The following is a 20897-nucleotide window of genomic DNA, read 5'->3' on the forward strand; positions in this document are numbered from 1 at the left end:
TATACCTAACTACTACTTACAAGCTACCAGTCTCTTTAAATATTTAACATAATCAGCGGCACGGAGAAGTCAATCTGATGTTACTCAGTGAACCAAAAATATTCCAGATCTATAAGACCTATAAAATCTTACAGCACAGCAGAAACATACTGCAGTTATGTACATAAGGAGCCACTTTCCATGAAACAAAAAAAAAAAGTATAAAATATCCTACTGACCACACACAGCCCACCAGGGGCCAAAGTTCCCTCCAAACTGGAGACCAAATAGCCATGTTATATTTGGCATGGCTCTTCTCTCTCTCATGCTACAAATATTAGCATAAGATTTGGAGCAGTTTGCTCAGTCCTACTTAGACCCTCTCAAGGGGAAACTAACAATTACAGCTAACGGGGGAAAAGGTAGTCCAGCTACTGCACACAATTAGCACTGCATGGTTTGCTCTGCAGTTAGCTTTTCAAGTAGCAAAAGTGTATATTATGCACCTAACTACTCATATATCTGAAGCCAAATTTGAACCTTTGCTGGATTTACAGCTTTGGCTTAATCACTATTTTCTCATAGGGACCTTTCGTGACTGTGCTACCTAATAGTGAGTTTTTCATGACCTGTTCATGTTTTCTTCCTTTTTGGTAGTACCATAGTTTTTTGTTGGATTCTTTTAGTAGCCGAATAACATTTATAATTTTTGCTGTGATATCCAAAAATGTATGAAAAATAGATATGCTTTGCAGTCCAGCTCAACACATAACAAACAAGAAATCCCAGTCACAGGAGGCTACCTCACGTGGTAACCGCCAGAGAAGTGGGTTCTGTCCATATTCAAGTATATTCCAGGAGATAATACTGAGTCACAAGTGTCATTCTCAATGTCTTTGTTTGCATGGCTTCAGAAATTCTGAATATGTCAAAATACAATTAGCATGCCATCCATGTGCCCGAGACTTTGGTCGTAAAGATGATATTAAGGCGAACAACTTGGACGTCTTCATTTATTTGCAGAGTGGAAGAATAGATGAGATTCCATTTGTTTTATCCAATCTTCAATCTTAATCTCTCTCCTCTCCATTAAATGACAAATTCAGCCACAAGATCCCAAAATGGCCACTTTCCATAAGGTGATTTTCCTCATTTCTCCCCCGTGGTCCATGCTGGAGAGGTCTTGGAATTTGTTGGCCCAAAGCCAGCCCTCCTCTCGCAGGCTGTGGTAAAGTCGTATATGGCGTTGACTTTCACACCACACCATCAGTTCCTCTCCAAACTGGGGTAAAGTTTGAACACTTTGTATATCCACTCAGAGTAGAAAGCAACATTAACAAACAGTGCAGGCTGCGACGAGGCGCATTTTGTCCTTTGGATGCTCACGCCGATGATGACTTTACGCTCATGTTCCTGGCAAACCAAAGGACCACCATTGTCTTTCTGCAAGAAAAGACAATGTAGAGAGTGACACATCAGAGAGACGGCACAAGGACATTGTACTGCGTTGAATATGTTCAAACTAAATCAAACTCCAAATGTCTAAAACACTGGTATAAAGCTCAAAAGGTCATTTAAAAGGTCAACACTTTTTAGATATTCTTTGTTGAAACCTCTGATGCCACAAAGCACAATGAAAAAATGGCAAAATTACATTTGAAAAACATGAAAAGTCACATTTAGTCAAGATAATCCAAACTTTTACATCAACCATTTTCATTGGGACTAGAAAGTAGTTCCAGCGAAAACTAGATATCTAGATGTTGCCATGTTATTACACTATTTGGGTGAAATGAGCTTTTAAGTAATGTACATTCACGTTGTTTCTGTTTCATGATGTAGACATTTATTTGTGATCCTTACATCACATACGCCTTCTCCTCTCTTGCCGCCGGCACATATTCGGCTTTCCCCAGCATCCCCTTTGATTTGTGAGCACATTTCATTGTTGACCATTGGCATGGTCACAGTGTTCAGTGCCTCATCATATTCTGTATCTGAACAGAGAAGGATATGCAGTGTAATTGGTAAATGTTACAGAGATTCTTTTGGTTTGAAATATGGTTAAAATGCAAAGTGGCATGGTGTATGGGTGAAAGAAGTCAGTACTTTTGGTTTCCCCCCATCCATACATGGTGCAGTTGGTGCCTTCAGTGATGTGACACTCTTTTACTGGAAGATGAATAGTGGAGGCACCTTCAGACACAGGGGCAGGACTGGAACAAACATGAAAATAGTCATAAATCAGTCACACAAATAAGAGGCACATAAAGCAAATAGGACAGATCTTTAGATCAATAAAAATGATGTAGTAAAACTGTAAAATAACCCAAATTTGAACTTTTTGGGGAAACAACATGCCTTTCACACATTCCGATGACCAAAGTTAACCAAATGACACTGATAGTGGCTAGTAAAATAGATTAAATAGTTGTCCCTATCATTAGTTATGCTCTAACATTAGGATCGTAATTGAGCTGAGAACTTACTCTGCTAGTTTCAGCATAACCAGGTTAGATCCTTCTGGGCCACAGATCAGGCGAGAGATGCGTAGTCTCGGGTGGCTTGTGGACTCATTGAGGTGGCGCAGACCAACCTGCACGCTGTAATCCCTGAGATCTGGAACACTGATGACCACAAGGATCAAGATGTAAGTTGTACACCTACAGTATTGATACTTATAGAGAGGGCAACTGCTCTATGGATCCAGTGTTACCGGAGCTTGACCCATACTAGAGAGTAAAAGACACGATAACTTTCTGCTGCTTCTATTTTGACTGTTCTTTTTTGAATCTGTTTTTAGTGAGTCCCACAATTTAATTGCCATATTAAATTGCTGGAGAGCCTCTTTAAAGAAAGTGAGCCTTGCTCAGACCTACAGTGGTCTCAGTGGTCTCTACAGTGTTTTTTTTATTATTTAAATGTGGTCAGTTCTAAAAACATTTACATTACTTATAATATATGCAACATGTTAAACACAAAATTTCAGGTGCATTTTGGGATTCATTGTTGCACCTTCTTGCAAGTATTTCACAGAAACATTACTACAGCAATCTAAATTTAAAAGTAATATTATCTATATTTATCCTTTTTGCAAATATGCAAAATGTGAAGACAAGACAGACAAATACGAGCAAAACAAAAAGTAAAGTCTCAAAGCAAACCATGGTTTTCCACAACACACACAGGACCTAAAAATATCAGTTAAAAGCTACCAATGGACACCATATGCAATACATACAGTAGTGTACATAAGTACAGAGATAGGGGCATTTTCTTTAAAGCCACTACTTCAGATGTAGAGATACTATATGTATATGATTGGCTATGACATAGACAACTACAGAAGTTAAGCAGATCTTCCATATCTCAGGTCAGGCCTGTCTGGAGTGAGTAACTGTCAGTAAACAGGATACATCCTGCGTCCTCACTTTAAACAATGTTATAGAGGACAGCAAGCGGAAAAGAAACAAGTCTGAGATACAGAGTAAATGGAAGAGGCAAATGAGAGACGTATTTGGTTAAAGTTCGTCAGACAGAGAATGAAAGGAGTAATCATCAGAAGTATCAAAAGGTGGAGTATTACCAGGAGGTGAAGCACTGTTGGTCTGTCAGAATCCAATCTTCTCTGATCAACGAGCCCCCACACAAATGAACCTTCCTGAAAAAATGTAAGAAAATTATTTTCACCACTATGGTCGGTATAAAGGCATAAAAAGGGAAACACAGATGAAAAATTATACTCACTCTCTTTGGATGCTTACAACCCAGCTGCCATCTGTACCTCGCACTTGGTGTCCTCCAACAATTCTGGTGTTTATATGCACAAAGCATGATATCTTTGGTCTAGTTAGAGCTAAACAAGGAGATATAGATATGCTGCATGTTAGATGGATTTTTTTAAATTTACATTTCAAAGAGAAAATGTTTATTAAAACTTCAAAAGGCAACCATAACATATGATTTGTTTAGTCAGGTACATGACTACAGAAGGATTTGATATAAAGAGTAAAAAGGAAAAGGGATGAGATTAGAGATAAGAGGACGAGGAAGAGGACTAGACTGGTAAAAGCCAGATAAGCAAAAAAGATACTCACTGTTTGGTTGAGGAGCCACTGGGGCTGATTCACCTGATAGACGTAAAGAAAAGCCCAACATTACGAAGAGACCGCACAGCAGCAGGAAATAATTCAGAGCCCTGACCATACATTGACGCACAAAGCATGAAACCTCACTGAAAATGACACCCTTCTTTACTTTATAAAGACTTATCTCTGAATTTGAATCATTGTTGGAGGCTATAACAGTCAGCAACCGCAGCAAATAAATTTGCTCAAGACCTCAAAAACTTCATGGAAGACATGTTTTACATTATGGAAATTATTGTGCAGCCATTTGAAAGAGGCTCTTCAATGCAGCCAGATTGAAACCAGCCAAAGAAAATGTTGGGTCCAGCCGCTCGAGTGTGTGTTTTCTCAAATAAAATGATGGCAGCAGAGACCTGCATCTGTTTGCTGTTTGAACATCATGCATTCTCTGCCAATTGGACAAAACCATGGCTAATAGATTACGTAAGCCACCAGCCAAGCTGTATGAAAAAGCAGTTATGACATTTTAGTTGAAGTCAACAAAGGCTACAAAGCTAAATCGTTTGTGTTATTTCATTGTTCTGCACCCATACACTGACGCTGTCTTCTTCTAAGTATTAAATGCCTATCAGTGCTTTCAGAAGTGCTGGTTGGAGAGTCTGAACGGCTCATGAAATACTTGGATCCAGCTGGGATCTGTGCTTTGTGTGGACACTGAAATACCGTCAGTAATTAAGGTAAATATAACTAAACATGGTGACACTTAATGAGAAGAAGCACAAACACTGTTAGTTTCTTTTCTAAATGTTCTGTCATTGTTGTTGCCTCCTGACCTTTGTTCATGAGATTAATTGCATGTTGGAGACAAATTTATTGTCTTAATTTCCGTCAACGCACACAAGATACGTACGCATATTTAAAAGCAAATACATCACAAGCAAAGTGACGAAAAGCTGCTTTCAAATGCTTGAACAGTGCCAGTTTTTGGAATCTCCTGAAACCAACAACCCACACCTGCTCTCTGCAGCAATTAGCCAGGTGCCCACAGGTCTGAAAATGACCAGAGCTCCAAACAATCTGCAAATTCTTTTCTCCACAATCCTCACATTCCTACTTTTCATTACCGCTTGTATGTATATGCACATACTTGTATCAAGTATCAACTACAAACACCTTGCATCTGTGTTGGCTGTGCTTTCAGAAATGTGACCAAAAACAGGCATCATGGATTCTAAACAACACTGATGGAAAGACACCCACTCTATGTTTGTGAACTCTCATTGCTGTGAAATGTGGAAACCTGTTTGCTACTTGTAAAGGAAACATTTCATCTTCTGTAGCCTGTTCATTTGTCACTTGTACCAACATTTTTTTTGAAGAGTGTTTTGGGAAATACACTTAATCACTCTCATGTCTGTGAGATAAATATGAAGCTACAGACAGCAGCCAGTTAGCTTAGCTTAGCACAAAGACTGGAAACAGGGGGAAACAGCTCTGTTCAAAGGTAACAAAATCCACCTTCAAGCACCTCTAAAGCTCATCAATTAATATATCTTGTTTAATCATCCATACAAAAAAACAAGTGTAAAAACGTTACGTTGTGGTTTTAATCTTTGTGCTATGCTAAGTTAATCAGCTGCTCGCACTAGCAACATATTTACTGTACAGACATGAGTGGCATCGATTATCTTATCCAACTCTCAACAAGAAAGCGAATATGCGATATGTCGAACTACTCCTTCAAGGTTCTGCTAAACAGATCACTAAACAAGTGCACTATACAACTAATGCATCATTCACATCCTTTCTATTATGGTGAACTAAGGGTCTGACGTAACACAGATGTATCCACTAGAGGCAGACATTAGAGGAGACAAGGTTATTTAAGCCACTTACAGTGCTTCAGTTTGCAGTAGTCCCAGACCAAACGGTTATTTGGATTGGTGTAACACCAGGGGCCATGTTTGTCCCGGTCCGGGTTCCGGCAGTAATTCTTCTCCAGCCCTACATGGGATTCTGTAGAGTGAGAATCCCCACTGTAAAACACACAAATACAGATTCTCATATTCCATTTGTTATTTTGCAAACAGTGTATCAGAACTAACACTGGGCCACATCTCATAAAGATTCATACACACTCACACACTCTAAAAACACACAAGTGCATGCATGGAGTCCAACACACACGCTGTCACGCACATACAGTACATACGCACTACAAATAACCATGACTGGAAAGTCTGACTCTGGCTTTCCTATAGTGCAATGAGTCCTCTGCATTTGCTGCACAGAGCCTGTAGAAGGAAACGCAGAATTTTGTGAAGAGTGCTCATGGGAGTATGAAAGTATGCACTCTAAGCATTCAGCAGGGCTCAGACCAGCAGGAGCCACATCCTCTATGGAACGATTTGGTTGTGCTGCCGATTTGTAGGAATTCACGTCTAATTGTGTGTCTTTTTCTAACGTTCCACTTGGCTCTAGGAGAATTAAATGTGATCTTCCCAGTTATCCAGAATATCACTTGACAGCAATTACAAGGTAGGAGTTTGGACACACCCCCAAAAAATAATGCTAAGCGATGGGCAACAATTTGTCAGGGGGTGAGGATAATTCCACTTCCCAGGAGAATGTTAAACAAGCTGTAGCTCTCAGCAGTTTTTCCTGGGATGACCCTTGACCTTGACCAGGGTAGACTCACTGGCTGCAGTCTACGCGAGGGAGCTGATTGGCTTTGATCTGCTTTCCTCAGAAAGCACTTCCTGGGGTCAGGGGTCTGCTCTGGAACATGTCCATCTGTCTGTGCCATTTTGGCTTTTAAAATTCCTGTAAATTAAGTAATTCCAACAGCCTGACTTAAGCATGAAGCAACAGCCCTGGAGTGGGCAACCTTTCCGTCAGGTTGGGTCACTTGGAGAGCACCCCGGGGTTTCCTCTCGTCAGTTAGATGAATAATAATTGGGCCTCGTATTGACCCCGGAGGAACCCCTGATTTCCTCTTGCTGTTTGTTTTCACTGCTTAGCCTCATTCATATGAAAGGGATTTTCACAAGGCAATGGGAGCTAAGTTGTCAACAAACACTCATCAACTGAGCTGAAAAGAATGTCAGCCTCTCTAGGAAATATGTCCAGTTTTCTCAGTACAGCTTAAGCTTGACTGGGTGTTAACAGAAAGAGCAAAACAACACATTTATATGCAGAATAAATGACTCTGTTACCTGTTTATGTGATGTGACCAGTCTGCACAGGGAATCCCCGATCGAGTTATGGATAAAGTGCCCCGGTATGTCTCTCCATTGTCTTCATAACACTCTGAGGAAGGACAGGATGAAGTTACTTTGGACCATCTTGTTAATTATCCCCAGGAGTGCAAAGAATTACTGGGCCCAACAGTTTATATAACATCTAAATGCAATCAGTAAGTGGACATACTTAAAGAACAACATACATGATTAGGGTGATGGTGGTCTTCCTCATTGATGCAAACACAACATAATAAGTCTATTTGTGGTTTGAATCAGCTTCATGTCAAGGACCCCTGTGTAACCGGTAGTTCTCAAATGTAATAGAAACATTAAAGCGTTCTATGTCTGTTCTTAAACAGAATCAGAAGAGGGGCTATAGTAACTAACAGACTTTCCGCAGTTTGACTCATGTGGTCTTCTTACTGTAAATGTGAAGCAGAGAAACATGGGAAATGACAGCGAGCACTATTGCCAAAGTCTGGTGTTTTTGTTCTTCCATGAAATGGAATTCATTGGGCAGCATGCTGCCAACTGGCCCAGTCCTACGGGAGCAATATAGAGAGTGTCTGTGTAACTCCACTTTGCAAAAACATGACATGGCTTTTAAAGCATGTGCAATTCTGTATTCACTCTCACATCTGTATGGTAAATATGTAGCTAGAGCCACCAGCCGCTTAGCTTAGCATGAAGACTGGAAACAGCCAGCCTGGCTCGGACCAAAGGTAACAAAATCTGCCTACTAGCACCTCTAAACATCACAAATCAACATATTATATCTTGTTTGTTTAAACCATACAAAAATCTAAATGTAAAACCAGCAAGGTGTGGTTTTACTGGGGGTTATGTGCCGCACTATTTCGCTGGTCCGCACCTTGTCACTGTTCGGCAAGAAATAGTTACAGCACACAACTTCCTGTAAAACCACAACTTCTCGTTTTTTACATTTCTGTTGCTGTTAGTAAGCTTTAGGTGCTAGCAGGTGGATTTCTTACCTTGGACAAAGCCAGGCTAGCTGTTTCCCCCTTTTTCCAGTCTTTGTGCTAGGCTATGCTAACCAGCTACTGGCTCTAGCTACATATTTACCGTACAGACATGAGAGTGGTATCAGTCTTCTCATCTCACCCTCGGCAAGAAAATGAATAAGCATATTTCCCAAAATGTTGACTTGTTCTTTTTAAATTGAAGTTGTACAGTAATTTACCTATTTTTTGTGTGGCCTCAGCATCACACCTGGAGATGTGGGTGCAGTTGGCTATCCTCTGATTAGGGTCTGTAGTGAAGCACCATGGGTAATCCGCACCATCAGGGTTACGGCAGTAGTTCTCTCTGAGGTCTCTATAACACATACACAAACTACAATTTAAATGATGGTGCTGATGACTGTCCAGCAAAACTATGATTTTTAAGTTTCAATTTCATCACTTTTCCTTTGGCATTTCAACAGTCAAAATGTACAAAATGAACAAATCACCTCCTTCACACAGCCGAAACAACTGAATCCAAGCTGTCAGGGGCCATGAAACAAACATTACTCACTTGCATTTGAAGTTCTGAGGAAGAAAGGAGTGGTTATGGGGAAACTGGGAGTCCCAGCGCTGACATGTCACACCCTCTGGAGTGACATTCATTGTGCCTCTGTAATCTGTGCCCTTTCCCTGGACACAGGATGTTGTTACATTGACATCTGCGTCCTCACTTGAGTCAGAGTCTGGCCAAGAAAGAAGAAAGACAGAAATTGTAATAGTGAGTGTAAGCACGAGAACGAAGGCACAGGAAAACTTTGCGAAAGAGAGTGAGATGTAGAAACCGAAGGCCGGAAGGAGGGAGGGAGAGAAGGAGGGAGATATTAATCCCCAGAAGAATGTGTCATGTTTAACCTAGAGACAGATGATCAAAAACAGTAGCACTCCCCCCTTGTCTCAACTGCGATAGGAAACTTTGTGTATTCATAACACTGGTGCCCAACATTCTTGCACGTAGGGACATCCACAACAACATGCAGTTATTCAACTTGCTGACACAATATCACAGGTTGCTGTAAGAAACCTGAAGCTTGTCATATTTATGAATAAATTTTTGCCTCAACATGAAATATTAAAATTCTGTTTCTGGTGAATTTGTTTATTGCAGCCCAACCAAAGATATCACATCCAACCCGCTCCGGCTGGGTCAACTTTATCCACCGGAAAACTATTCCAAACATCTTCAGATGGAATTCTGCTTTTCAGCAGTGCAGGGATTGCAGTACATGGGGAGCGACTTCTCCCCTCAGGATTTCTGTCTCTGTTTCTTTAGCCTTTGACAAATGAGATGGGAGAAGATGGAGGAGGAAAGGGAATGTTTTGAAGCAGAAATGAGAAAGATGGAAAAGAGGGATTCTTTGGTTTGATGTAATACATGCCAGTGTCTGTGTGCACTGTGCAGTACAGGTCAGTGGTTTTTATCTTTCTGAGGGCAGGCATTGAGGGATGCACACATCTGGACAAATGCAGATCCTCCGCCCCCGCTGTAAATCATAACATGTACTGTAAAGTGCATGTGTGCATGTGTCTGACAGAGACAAGGAGGGATGCTCTGTGTGTTTGTGGGTGCACATGTGGGAATATTTCATTGTGCTTTCAAAAAGAAAAAATGAACAAATTCTCTTGTGGTGTAACCTAATTTTTTGGCGTCCATTCTTTTTCTTTTCCCTCTGTCTCCTGTCTTACGTATGAAGGCAAAAGTTATCTAAACTACAACTCTGTCAGACTATGCCAAATGTGATATGACGCAAGTTATATTGTTTAACCCCTCAACATATACTTCTGAAAAACATTTACATACAGGACCATATCAAATAAATTAGGGCTGCAACTACTGATTATTTTCATTATTGATTCATCTGTAGATTATTTTTACGATAAAACAAGTATTTGTCTATAAAATGTTCAAATTTTGTGAAAAATGCCGTTTGCAATTTCCATGAGCACAAGGTGACATCTTCAAATTTCTTGTTTTGTTAGATCAAGATAGATAAAGACATTAAATTTGCAGTGAAATTAAATGAAGAAAAGTCTCAACTCCTCAAATTTGAGCGGCTGGAACCAGAGAAAGTTTGGCTTTTTCTCTTCATAAATAACTTTAGATTACTTTGCATAACCTCGGTTCTCTGAGTAGCACGAGTGAGAAGTCTCACCTGAGGATACGCCCCCTTGCGTATTCACAGAAGCACTTGATGTCTGCACCATTCTTGCAAAAAGGATTCTCTCATTTAGTGTTTTGATGATATACTGATGGTAGAGAGTGTTGTCTAACACGTCGGTCAAAAATCTCCCATAGGTTTTCAATTGGAGAGAGATCTAGTGACCACTTTTCCTTTTATTTGTCACTCGTTTGTACATACCATGATTTTCATACCACTAAAACAACTTTTAGACCCTCCGATGGCCATGTGACACGTCTCTGTGTAGTAGCTTCTATTGTAACGTTTCATTTTACAGCCCTTTGTCATCTATGAATGGTCTCAATAAAACACTTATGGCTCTCTGAAGTCAGACCCTCCCTTTTTTACAAACAACCTACTCGTCCTTGTTGAGGTAGAAGGATTTGAAGCCAACCACCACATGAAACATCCAGCCGGGTAAACAAAGGTCTTATGAAACTCTGCAGGGGAGAAGAAGGGCTTTTTTACTCAGCTCACCGCAAGTACTCCAAAACCACTAAAGTCCTGTATGTAACAAACCCCCTGGTGCTCTCAGACCGCTAGCTGGTAGTACCCAACCGCAGTCTGTCCGTCCAAAAGCCAAGCAAGGGATCGTCAACACTATGTCCACATATTAAAGGGTTGTAAGGGTACTAGATGTTGAGAAAAACTAGCAACATAAATCAGAGTTAAACAATAATTTGATCTTCAGTTGATTTGTTGGAGGCTTTGTCCACAAAACCCAAGCCCCAGATTTGGAGTATATACAGTACATAGGCCCTTACCACACACAGTGATGTTGCAGTACTCCCACGGAGTTTTTGGATCCATGGTGTAGCACCAGGGACGGAGACGATTATCTGGGTTACGACAGTAGTTGTCCTTTAAATCTTTGTTCCGATACCTGAGAGAGGAGAGAGAGAGGATACGGGGAGGAAAGAAAATAGGAGGGAGAGAAGTAAGTCATAACAACTGGTGAGGTCTACCTCTCCTGAGCATTAGCGTCATTTCTTTAAGCATCTGTCATGGGTGTGTGCAGTATTGTCCGTGAGAAAGGTTAGTGTATGATTATCAGCTTTGCAGCTTACTTTTTGGGCTGGAAGTGGTGTTTGTGAGGTCTTGTTGAGTCCCATCTCTGGCACTCTTTGCCACTCTCTGTATGGTCCATTTTGCCCCGGTAATCTTCCCCATTACACGTCATACAGACTTCTGTCAACAAAGAAAAACAACATTTATCAAAATATTTTCTCGACTAATGAATGAAAACACGACTTATGACTTCACACCACTGATTAAACACTGATTAAATGTTAGAACACCTCTGGAAAAGGTACATGACAGCTTCTTTCTAACATGAATCTGAGCTATTTTGGCCAGTTCTTACCCTCTGAACACTGTGGTATGCCACACTCCTCAGCTCGTACGTTGGGGTCTGTGGTGTAACACCACGGACCACCAGGATCGTTGTTGGGATTCCGACAGAAGTTCTCCCTCAGGTCTTGCGTTGGGTACCGATCAGGATAAAACCTACAGGGGAGTAGACAGACATTATTGAAAGTGTTAACTGATACTGTAAGCTGTATAAATAAATCTTAGGGAGTACTTGCACACTTGGCTGCTCCAGTGGTGTATACTGTACCTGCCTGCTGGTGCTCTCAGTAACAAGCCAAATAAATTCAAAAGGCATTTACATAAAAATGTAAGCTTCATTCTGAGAAATGCTAGTGCCTACAGTGTGACTGGGTTACATTTTAAATCCTAGAATGACCAGTCACAGAAATCTTATGCAAAGTAAGTCATTAATACGCTCCTTTTCTTCAGGTTTGCACCTTTTGCATGATCGCCTTACTGATTCCTACCATATCCCAGCTCCCTCATGTGTGAAGCAGCCAGACCCTGTCACAGCACAGTAACCACCAACAGCACAGAACAATGCTACGAACCACTTGGAGCAGCCCATGCAGGTCTTTTGCTGGCAGCCTTTGAACACGTTCAAACCTAATCCCTCTCTGTCAACGGCTACATCATGTCAGTGTGAACAAGCGACTGTAAGACTGTAAGAAAAAGAAACTGGCTAGTCCAAACATATGGGAAGTAACAATGGGGAACTGCACGGGATCCCCATACTAAATGGACAGTGTGTGAAATTCGTCTTCTGTCAGGGCAGGATGATGAAAAGCTGGCATGTCAGCACCCCCTGATCCATGCTGACCACATTCCCCCCCTGCCGCCCAAGGAGACAGAGAGGGAAGACAGAGAGGGAAGACAGGAGAAAAAGTTGTGGAGAAGAAGGGTGAAAAGAAACAAGTGAGGTGGCTGACTTAAGTGCTTAAAAAGAAAAAGTGAACATAAAGTGAGCAAAAAGGTGGGAGCTCAGTGTTTAATTGACAATGTACAAAGAAATAACATGTGCAGGAAAAGCAAAAAGAACCAGTCCACCCTCCCTTCAGCAGCGTGCCTGAACACTCTACACCAGACAATGACTTTTTTCTTGGGGGAGCCTGCTCTGCTCTCCCCTCTGTGACCTGGGGCTTACACAAGGCTTCTACACTAATGCACAACATCATTCATCTCAGAACTAGAAGAAATCTTAGGCATCTAACTTAGCCAAAAGGAGAGAAAGAATCATAGTAAGAGACAAATATAACAGGGTTAGGAGATCAGCAAAATCTCACTTATGCATGTAACTAAAACAAAACACTTGTTCCTCTTTGCAGCAGTCTGACAAGTGCCAAAACTCACATCTGTTGTGTGTAACTCACAATCTCAATATATTTCTATCATAGTATCCTTAATTTATAAATGGAATTACAAGGTTCCTCACTTTACAAAAAAAGGTTGCATCTGGTAAGAGTCCGTAAAAGGCCGCGGCATGGGAGCAAGTTAGCCATAATGATGTTGCGCTAACAGATGTTGGCCAGTTATTCATCTCCTTGCCAAAGTCTGCTCCCATCGGAGCGCAGGCAGACACTATGCACACATGCTTCGCTCCCTGGGCCGGCTAAGCATATTTGGATATCACTAAAGATGAACTCTAGACCTGAAGTAACTGCTGCAAAATGTCTAGCAACATGCACCTGGTGATCATGGAACAAACGTCAATGCTACAGCATCCAAAGGAGCAAAGCATTCAGCATTAAAGCCAGTAAATCTGATTCACTTTCTTGCCAAGAGTTAGATGAGAAGATCAATAGCACTTTTTATATGTTAAATATGAAGGTACAGCCTGGAGATGGTTAGCTTAGCTTTGCTTAGCTCAGTGTAAAGACTGGAAACAGCTAGCCTGGCTCTGTCCAAAAGTTTCCCCTGTTTCCAGTCTTCCTGCTAAGCTAAGCTAACTCGCTGTTGGCGGAAGATTCATATTTACCGCACAGACATGAGAGTGGTATCAATCTTCTCCTCTAACTCTCGGCAAGAAGCTGTAGGGGTGTGTTTTCTGTACCTCCCAGTGGAAATGTGTAGAAAAATAAAAGAATGTCCCTATGGGCACTAATAAATGATTGCAATGTTATCTATTATTATTAATACGAACAGAAATTTTCCATTCCATTTCATTCTCCACGCTTGGCCGGGCATCAATACACACTTCTCTCAGAGCCTTGGTTCAAACACTAAATATAGACAACAGGTGGAAGTCCCATTCCTGGAAGGGAACCTCCTGAGAAATCACCCCTGCCCCACGGTGATCGCTCAAGCATGAAAATAATAGTTACCTGAAACTCAAATGATGCGTGGTTCATTACGGCGGTAATTCTCCCACAGCGGGACAGTCCCATGTTAGGTAACCCCACAGTGGCATTAAATCTCCCTTAAGTAAAGCTCCCTTTGACCCTTTGAAAGTTAAAAGTTGCTGACAAGCCAGGGTGATGTTGTTGGACGTTACATTTGCCATCTGGGACGGGGACTGGAACCGTGTGTCAAATAAACAATGACAAAGTATTCCTAATGTGAAGAGCTGCTTCTGGAAAGGTAAGGGAGGCAGAGAGGAGAGGATGGAGACGGACACTTCAGTAAAGTTGTGTTTTCTTTCAGTATGTCTGTGGCTTTGTGTGAGCTCAGCTGGACAACAGGCAGAACATGACTTCAGTCTATAAATGTTTGTGCTTTATTTCTTTCATTCTACCTCCCTTCTGTCTATTTTTCACTCTGTACTCCTTGAAACTTATTACTCTGTCTCTCAACCCCCCCACACTGCAGTTAAAAAATCTTGTAACTAATGAGCCCCACTAATGAGATGCTGGCACAGAACCATCATCACAAATTCACTGATCTTGCCTCGCTTGTAGCAGAGAGAAAACATCTTTGGGATACACCTGGTGGCCTACAGTACAACAGAAAAACAACCTCATAGGAAAGGACATCCCTGCATGTGTTGAAAGAAATCTGACTTAACTCTGGCTAAACGTTCACCCGCCTCCAAGCCTCCACCTTCCCTTAACCCCTGAGGTGCAAGGAGATGATCTGAACATCAATAAATCAGCTGCTGAGGCCTGTTCAATATCAGACACAGAGAAAGAAGGAAGAAGGAGCATCCAGGAAGGTGGTGGAAGCCTAAAGATTAGAGACGCAGGCTTTGAAGGCTGCTGGTTCAGAATCTACAGGAATATGGCGAGGGGAAGTAAATGATTAACACCTTCCACTCCTTAAAAAGTGTCACGCAAGCAAGACACTGTTCCTTCAAGGTGACATGTGAATGTCCTCCTCTCATGAAGAGCCCCTATTCCCACAAAAAAGGTATTTTTTGTTGACTTTCTTGGTTAAAAAAAGAGAGGACTTACGTGTGTTCATTGATGTTATTATCTGCCCAAGCTTGGCAAGTGATGTTCGACTTCGTCCAAGACCTCCTCCCTCTGTAGTTGTCCTTGGTGCCGATGATACACTCCCTTATATAATCTAAGTAAAAGCAAAGGCATAAAAAGCATTTGAAAACGACCATTCATGTTATCACTTTACAAGCTGTACTCTTTGTGTGCCAATTTATACAGTGTTAAGTCAATTAAAAGTTGATTTGCGTTCGCTCCCTTGACCACCTGGAATATATTTTCCCATGTATAGTCAGAGACGTTTTACTATGTCCCAGCCTGTGTGTTATTCCCAAAACAGACAACTCCCTGAAGTTCATTAAATGTCACCGGGAGGGTGGGGGTGGGGGGGGGGTTTCTGTAAATTTTGCAATAAATTCTAAAGTGCTAGATTCTACAACCTGTAAACAATTAATTTTTTTGTTTACACTCGTTTACACTTAAGTCTGCAACATGTTTATGCATGCGACTCTCTCCACTGGAGTGATTAAACAGCAGGGGGGGTGAGGCCGGTTGCTTGCTTTTATTGTGTCAACAGGAAAACCCAAGACCTTAAAAACCGGGGAGCCGACGCACAACCTGCAATCACCAACAAACAGTTTGCCTGTCTGAGTCCCTCTCTGCACCTGAACGTTCTCATGAGAAAAACTCCAGTGTCCATAAAGTCAACTTTAAGAGACCGAAATTTACGACATTTACCTTTTTTTTCGTACAAAGTAAAGTTGACATTGGCCTGCTTCTGCACACCATGGGTGAAACGGTCAAAGGGAAGCAAGTGGCATTTCCTGTTGTGCCGTTGAAAGTTGAAAGCCCTGTAGGAGCACACGGGAAGTAGTTGAGAGATAAAGAAATGATAAACAACAGAAATATGTAAATACTGTCTACACAGGAGGAGTGAGGAGAACACGGCCACGAAGAAACCATGTGCTGCATTTCAGGGAAACAGAGACAGAAAGTGTAACTCACCTGCAGTTGAAGTTTTTCTTGACCTTCTTGCACTTGCGAGCGCAGTGTTCCTGCGATCGGCTATTTCGCACCAAAGGGGGCTGAGGACAGTCTGTGCAAACCAGCATGTGACTCTCAGCCTTCTCATACTTCTGTAACGACTGATGAGACCTTTTACAAAAACCTGCAAGAACATGAGGACGCAACATGAGAATACCTATCTGCATGTTTCGGAACATCAATGAGATTCGCTGTTGGGTTGGAAGGAGATGGGCCTGCTGATGCCAGGTTCACCTCATGTGGGAGTTACTGTCTGTTTCTGACTCAGACCGTTCACACAAACATCCAAGTTGTAAGCATGACAGAGAAATTGTTCTGAAAGCTCTGAGTCATCCGACTTGGTGCTGAATGATACCGAACTGGCAACAACAGAACAGGCAAACAAATGTTTTAAGGATATAGTGCTATGCTGTCAGTGTACAGTATTTTTAACCCTTTACCTGGCCAACATTTCTATCATACAACTGTCTGATGATGTGAATGCTTGCAAGTCTTAAACATATTACATTTTCCAATTAATCCTGCCAAAGTTTGTTTGATTACCTTCTTTGCCATTTGCTTTTTGTTCTCAACGAACATCACTTTCCTCTGTAGGGTTATTTAATGACATGCGGTTCATAATAACAGAAAAAAAAAACCTCTTTCAAAGAAACCATGTTGGGGGTGTCCTGGCAGCAAGCAAGGTGGTTGGGGCGGCATAACCTGGTCTGATTCAGGCCGAGGGCCTTTGTTGCATTTTGTGCCCCCTTCTCTTTCTCTTCCCTTGTTTCCTGTCTGTATCTACACTGTCAAGTAAAGGTGAAATGCATATGTACATATTCTAAGAAACCATGTGGAATTGTTTTGTCTCCTCTTCACAAAACATCAAACATTACTCAAATACTGGGAGACATGGCCAAACATTTCCCTGCTGCTGTCAAGGCGCTGGGAATGAAGAGGAACTTGTCAAATCGATGAGAATATTTCCTGCAGTTTTCTCCTGGTGCTTTGACTATTAGAACAGCAGGAGGCATGAACACTGGTGCCAGGGTCTTGGCATGGACGAAGCTGAGTAAAGATGAAATGGTTTCACTGTCATACATTGAACTTGGTGGCCAGCTATCAATGACAGCATCCTTCAACTACAGTTTGCTTCAACCCCCCATGCTTGTTGACATGTTAGCATCTGCACGGATGAATCATGCTGAAACATCGTTGTGCAAGTCCCAAACCCCTCAAAACTCTTGAGAGAACCTTTCCAACGTAGCAGACTAGTTTATGTGTCAGAAAAGCAAGTATGAAGTGTATAAAGGATCAAAGCCCAGTTCAAACTGCCCCCAGCACTCCTGCTTCAAACCAAGGTAGCTGCCTGAGAAGTGTGGGCTGGGTGCTGAACTGTGAAGACAGCCAAGAGAACAGAATGATGTCCATCCAACATGCTGATGTGCTCCGGTGCCTCAGTTGGAGGTTTGATGCTCATGAAAGCATATCTCATATTTTACTGCTTTCAGAAAGAGCCAAAAATCAGCTTTTTTAAACAGTACATACAGTAGATACATCTAATGGATATATGTGATTCCAACAGAAACACATTTCAATAACTTGGATTCATGACTCCTTAACAGTCACGAAGGTCTTATTAGAACTCCTGCTGTTTAACTACAGTGACATTGTTTATTCCTTTTCATTTTGAGCAACACTGGTGACATTTAATTTTTTAGGGAACAAAACAAGATGCAGTCAGAATTCCTCAGCATTTCGACAAACTAACAAAGTTTTATGTACAAGTTTAATGTCTCTCAGCTATTGGCATCCAACACATAGTAGAAAACATACAGTATGTGGAAAAACGGACTGTCAAAAGTTGGGAAAAGGACACATTATAATTCCTTCTTGTTTTATTTATAGGCCTTTGTTGAGAGCCATTTCTCAGGAAGAAGTACATCAAAAGGGAATTCTATCATTGCAAAGACATAGCATAATGTATATGAGAGATCCAAGTGGGTTCAAAAGCAGGACAAAACCATATTTTAAGTCCAAATCCTCTGTGATACACATCATTCATTTCTACCTGGTGGAAAAAGTTAAGAGCCCATCCTTCAGCAGAATGGAGCTCCACTGTAAATGCTGTTTCTGAGGGCTGCAGCAACATCTTTAGACGCATTATGTGTTTAGTTACAATGGTTTTCCGTTTATAATTAGGGGCAAGTGCGATATAAATCACACAGGGAAACCTCATGCTACTGAGTTACAGCTACATGCTCCTGCGCCAAGATCCGACACAAGACGTTGTGTGTGTACTTAGGATATTGTAAACTGTGGAGCGTTTAGAGGCTACTCGTGGTTGAAAATAGTTTTTTGGGGAGAACGTGTTATTAATGTTTGGGCTCCACTGGACCACATCTGGCACTCATCACTGTGTTGTTCCAGCCCTGATGTCTGGCCGGGCTGCTCAATTAGATTTCACTTAGTCTCTTCCTCTCCTTGCAGTCAGACTCCTGCTATCTCCAAATCCCAAACATTTGCTGAAGCTGGAGATTATAATAAAATGTGCTCAATGGGCGAGAAGGAAGAGAGATGAGATTTAATGAGAACAGGCAGTAATAGCTTACAGGAACAGGTTGGAGTTCCTCAGTTTAGCTTGAAAAAACGTAGAGAGGAAAGGTGAATGACCAACACTCCGACCTTCCTCAGAAACCTCCACTTAGGTGCCCTTGAGCAAAGAACATCAGCTGGATAAGTATTTTAGTCAAGCTTTCCTGCAAAATAAATGATCAAAAATGCTGATAATCACACAATGTATGGCTACATTTTAAGGCAGTGTTGAGGACAAACGGAATTATTTGAACAACAGGAAAGTAGCAGGTTAAAGGTGCGCCTCTGTCTGGGAATTAAGCAGACATTACATCTGCTTCAGAGAGCGCAAAATGTGGAGCAGCAGCCAGATGTTACACCCCCCCCCCCCCCCCGACTCCCACTCTTTCTCGCCCTCATACACACACACACATGCACACACACCCCTTTTCTATCTCTCTACCGGGACAAACGCACGAATACCACAGTCCGGGGCGCGCATTTTACTTTCCCCAACTCCAGGGCGGTCAGAGGTCAGGGTCGGCACCCCGGGAGGTGGTGACTGTGGATTCAGTGCTTTTACTCGGTGACATGTCAGCGGGGCGGATGTAAACCGGGACACTCTCGATAACCACCAAATAATCCGCGCCACGGAGCTCGTTTGGATGCGTTAAACGACCGGTGCTGCAACATTACAAGTAGACATCACCGCATCCTCTTAGTAGCTGGCGTCGGGCCAACAGATGCAGGAGTGTCTATTACTGAAACCACCATGACCTACATAAAAAGTTTAATGACAAAGCAGATGCACTTCAAACCAAGCGCTTTGGCACGGGTTTCTATCGGCAGCTGGGACGGCACGGCGCGCGTCCTCCTTCTGGAGGAGGAAACTTTCTGATGATCAAATATTGTCGCTCAAAACAATTTAAACTGGTCTCTAGATCGTTTTGCGTACTGGCGATTAGGGCCAGCGTTGCACTGAAATAATGGGACCCCCTGGGGGGTTACTATAAGGAGGAGCAGTTTGATGAGCTGCTCAATGATTTCATTCATTCAAGTTTCTTTGCACAAAACAGTCATTAAATGTTTGGTGACAGACTCTCCCTGATCTTCAAAATAGCCTCGAGTTCTTTTCACAATCTCTCAATGAATTACAGTAATTCCTCCAAGAGGGTGAGCCGAATCAACAGTGCAAGACAGGGCTTGTTATCAAGTTCACTCAACGCCACTCAACGACATAGTCTCTTATTAAAAACCGATTAGAAGTAAACAACAAAGAGTTCACTTTCAGAGGAGGCTGATTTAAGACAAGTCCCGATTAACAAAATCTATTTTTTTTTCTAACTTGTTTCACTTTTTTAAAGTCATTCTTCGGTGTAATTTCTTGACTTTCTCTTATGTCTGTTTCTCACCTTACTGCATAGACAATATGCAGAAAAGAAGGGAACTAATTACATGTTAACATGAGAATCACAGCAGGCACTGCTCTTGCACTCACTCATCATCTCCTTGAAGCACAGATCTTCATGTCTTACCTGTGTCCAATATAGTGACCACAACACACACCAAAGCTTGGTAAATCCATACGTGTGTCCTCATGGTTAGGAGCTTGAAAGCAGGTTAGAATCCGGGTTGAGTGAGCCACAGACTCGGTGGTTGTATGAAGTCCAGAGTGGCTGATGACCAGCAGAAGACTTGCCTTCCTCACACAGATGCCACTTTTCCAAGAAGCCACACGTCCTCGGTTCAACCCCCCCTTTACTTGAGCTTGTGCTCCTCTCTATCAGCGTCCCTCTCCTCACCAGTGTCAAGTCCTCTGGAATAAATAGCACACCTTCCGGTTGTTATTTTCAAAATAAAACCGGATGTGACTCACACGCCAAACGTTCTGCACACCAGTCTGGTGATATCACTGACGATCCTGCCAACAAATATCATCTGGGTAGCCAAAGTCTGACAGAGCTTATTTCTCTGTGTCATAAACAGAGTCATCCGAAAATTATTAAAACACACCAATGGGCCACACATTTGAGTCCATCCCACATAC

At 41.9% G+C, this 20897-nt stretch overlaps 1 protein-coding gene across 1 annotated transcript; it reads right to left on the reverse strand.

Moving 5' to 3' along the window:
• Positions 1-1243: 1243 nt before the first annotated feature.
• hgfa (hepatocyte growth factor a) lies at positions 1244-20449 on the reverse strand. Its single transcript, XM_070928952.1, has 18 exons — positions 20386-20449; positions 16259-16421; positions 15992-16104; positions 15269-15383; positions 11875-12017; positions 11579-11699; positions 11276-11394; positions 8846-9017; positions 8511-8662; positions 7283-7376; positions 5964-6103; positions 4077-4109; positions 3727-3835; positions 3566-3640; positions 2469-2606; positions 2089-2195; positions 1843-1976; positions 1244-1422 (listed from the first exon to the last, which is right to left on the reverse strand). Exons 1-18 carry the CDS (start codon positions 20447-20449, stop codon positions 1246-1248), a joined length of 2169 nt encoding a protein of 722 aa, XP_070785053.1. The 3' UTR covers positions 1244-1245.
• Between the last annotated feature and the right edge of the window lie 448 nt (positions 20450-20897).

The sequence above is a fragment of the Enoplosus armatus genome, chromosome 22, assembly GCF_043641665.1.
Source record: "Enoplosus armatus isolate fEnoArm2 chromosome 22, fEnoArm2.hap1, whole genome shotgun sequence".
Taxonomy (NCBI): domain Eukaryota; kingdom Metazoa; phylum Chordata; class Actinopteri; order Centrarchiformes; family Enoplosidae; genus Enoplosus; species Enoplosus armatus.

Bases quoted from the DNA above. Each gene is read 5' to 3' on its own strand.
- hgfa (XM_070928952.1), bottom strand. From the start codon at position 20,449: ATGAGGACACACGTATGGATTTACCAAGCTTTGGTGTGTGTTGTGGTC. The intron at 11,395-11,578 runs GTAAGCTGCAAA...CTCCTCTCTCAG, and splicing joins CACCACTTCCAGCCCAAAAA to GTATCGGAACAAAGATTTAA. The intron at 1,977-2,088 runs GTACTGACTTCT...TTCTCTGTTCAG, and splicing joins TGGATGGGGGGAAACCAAAA to ATACAGAATATGATGAGGCA.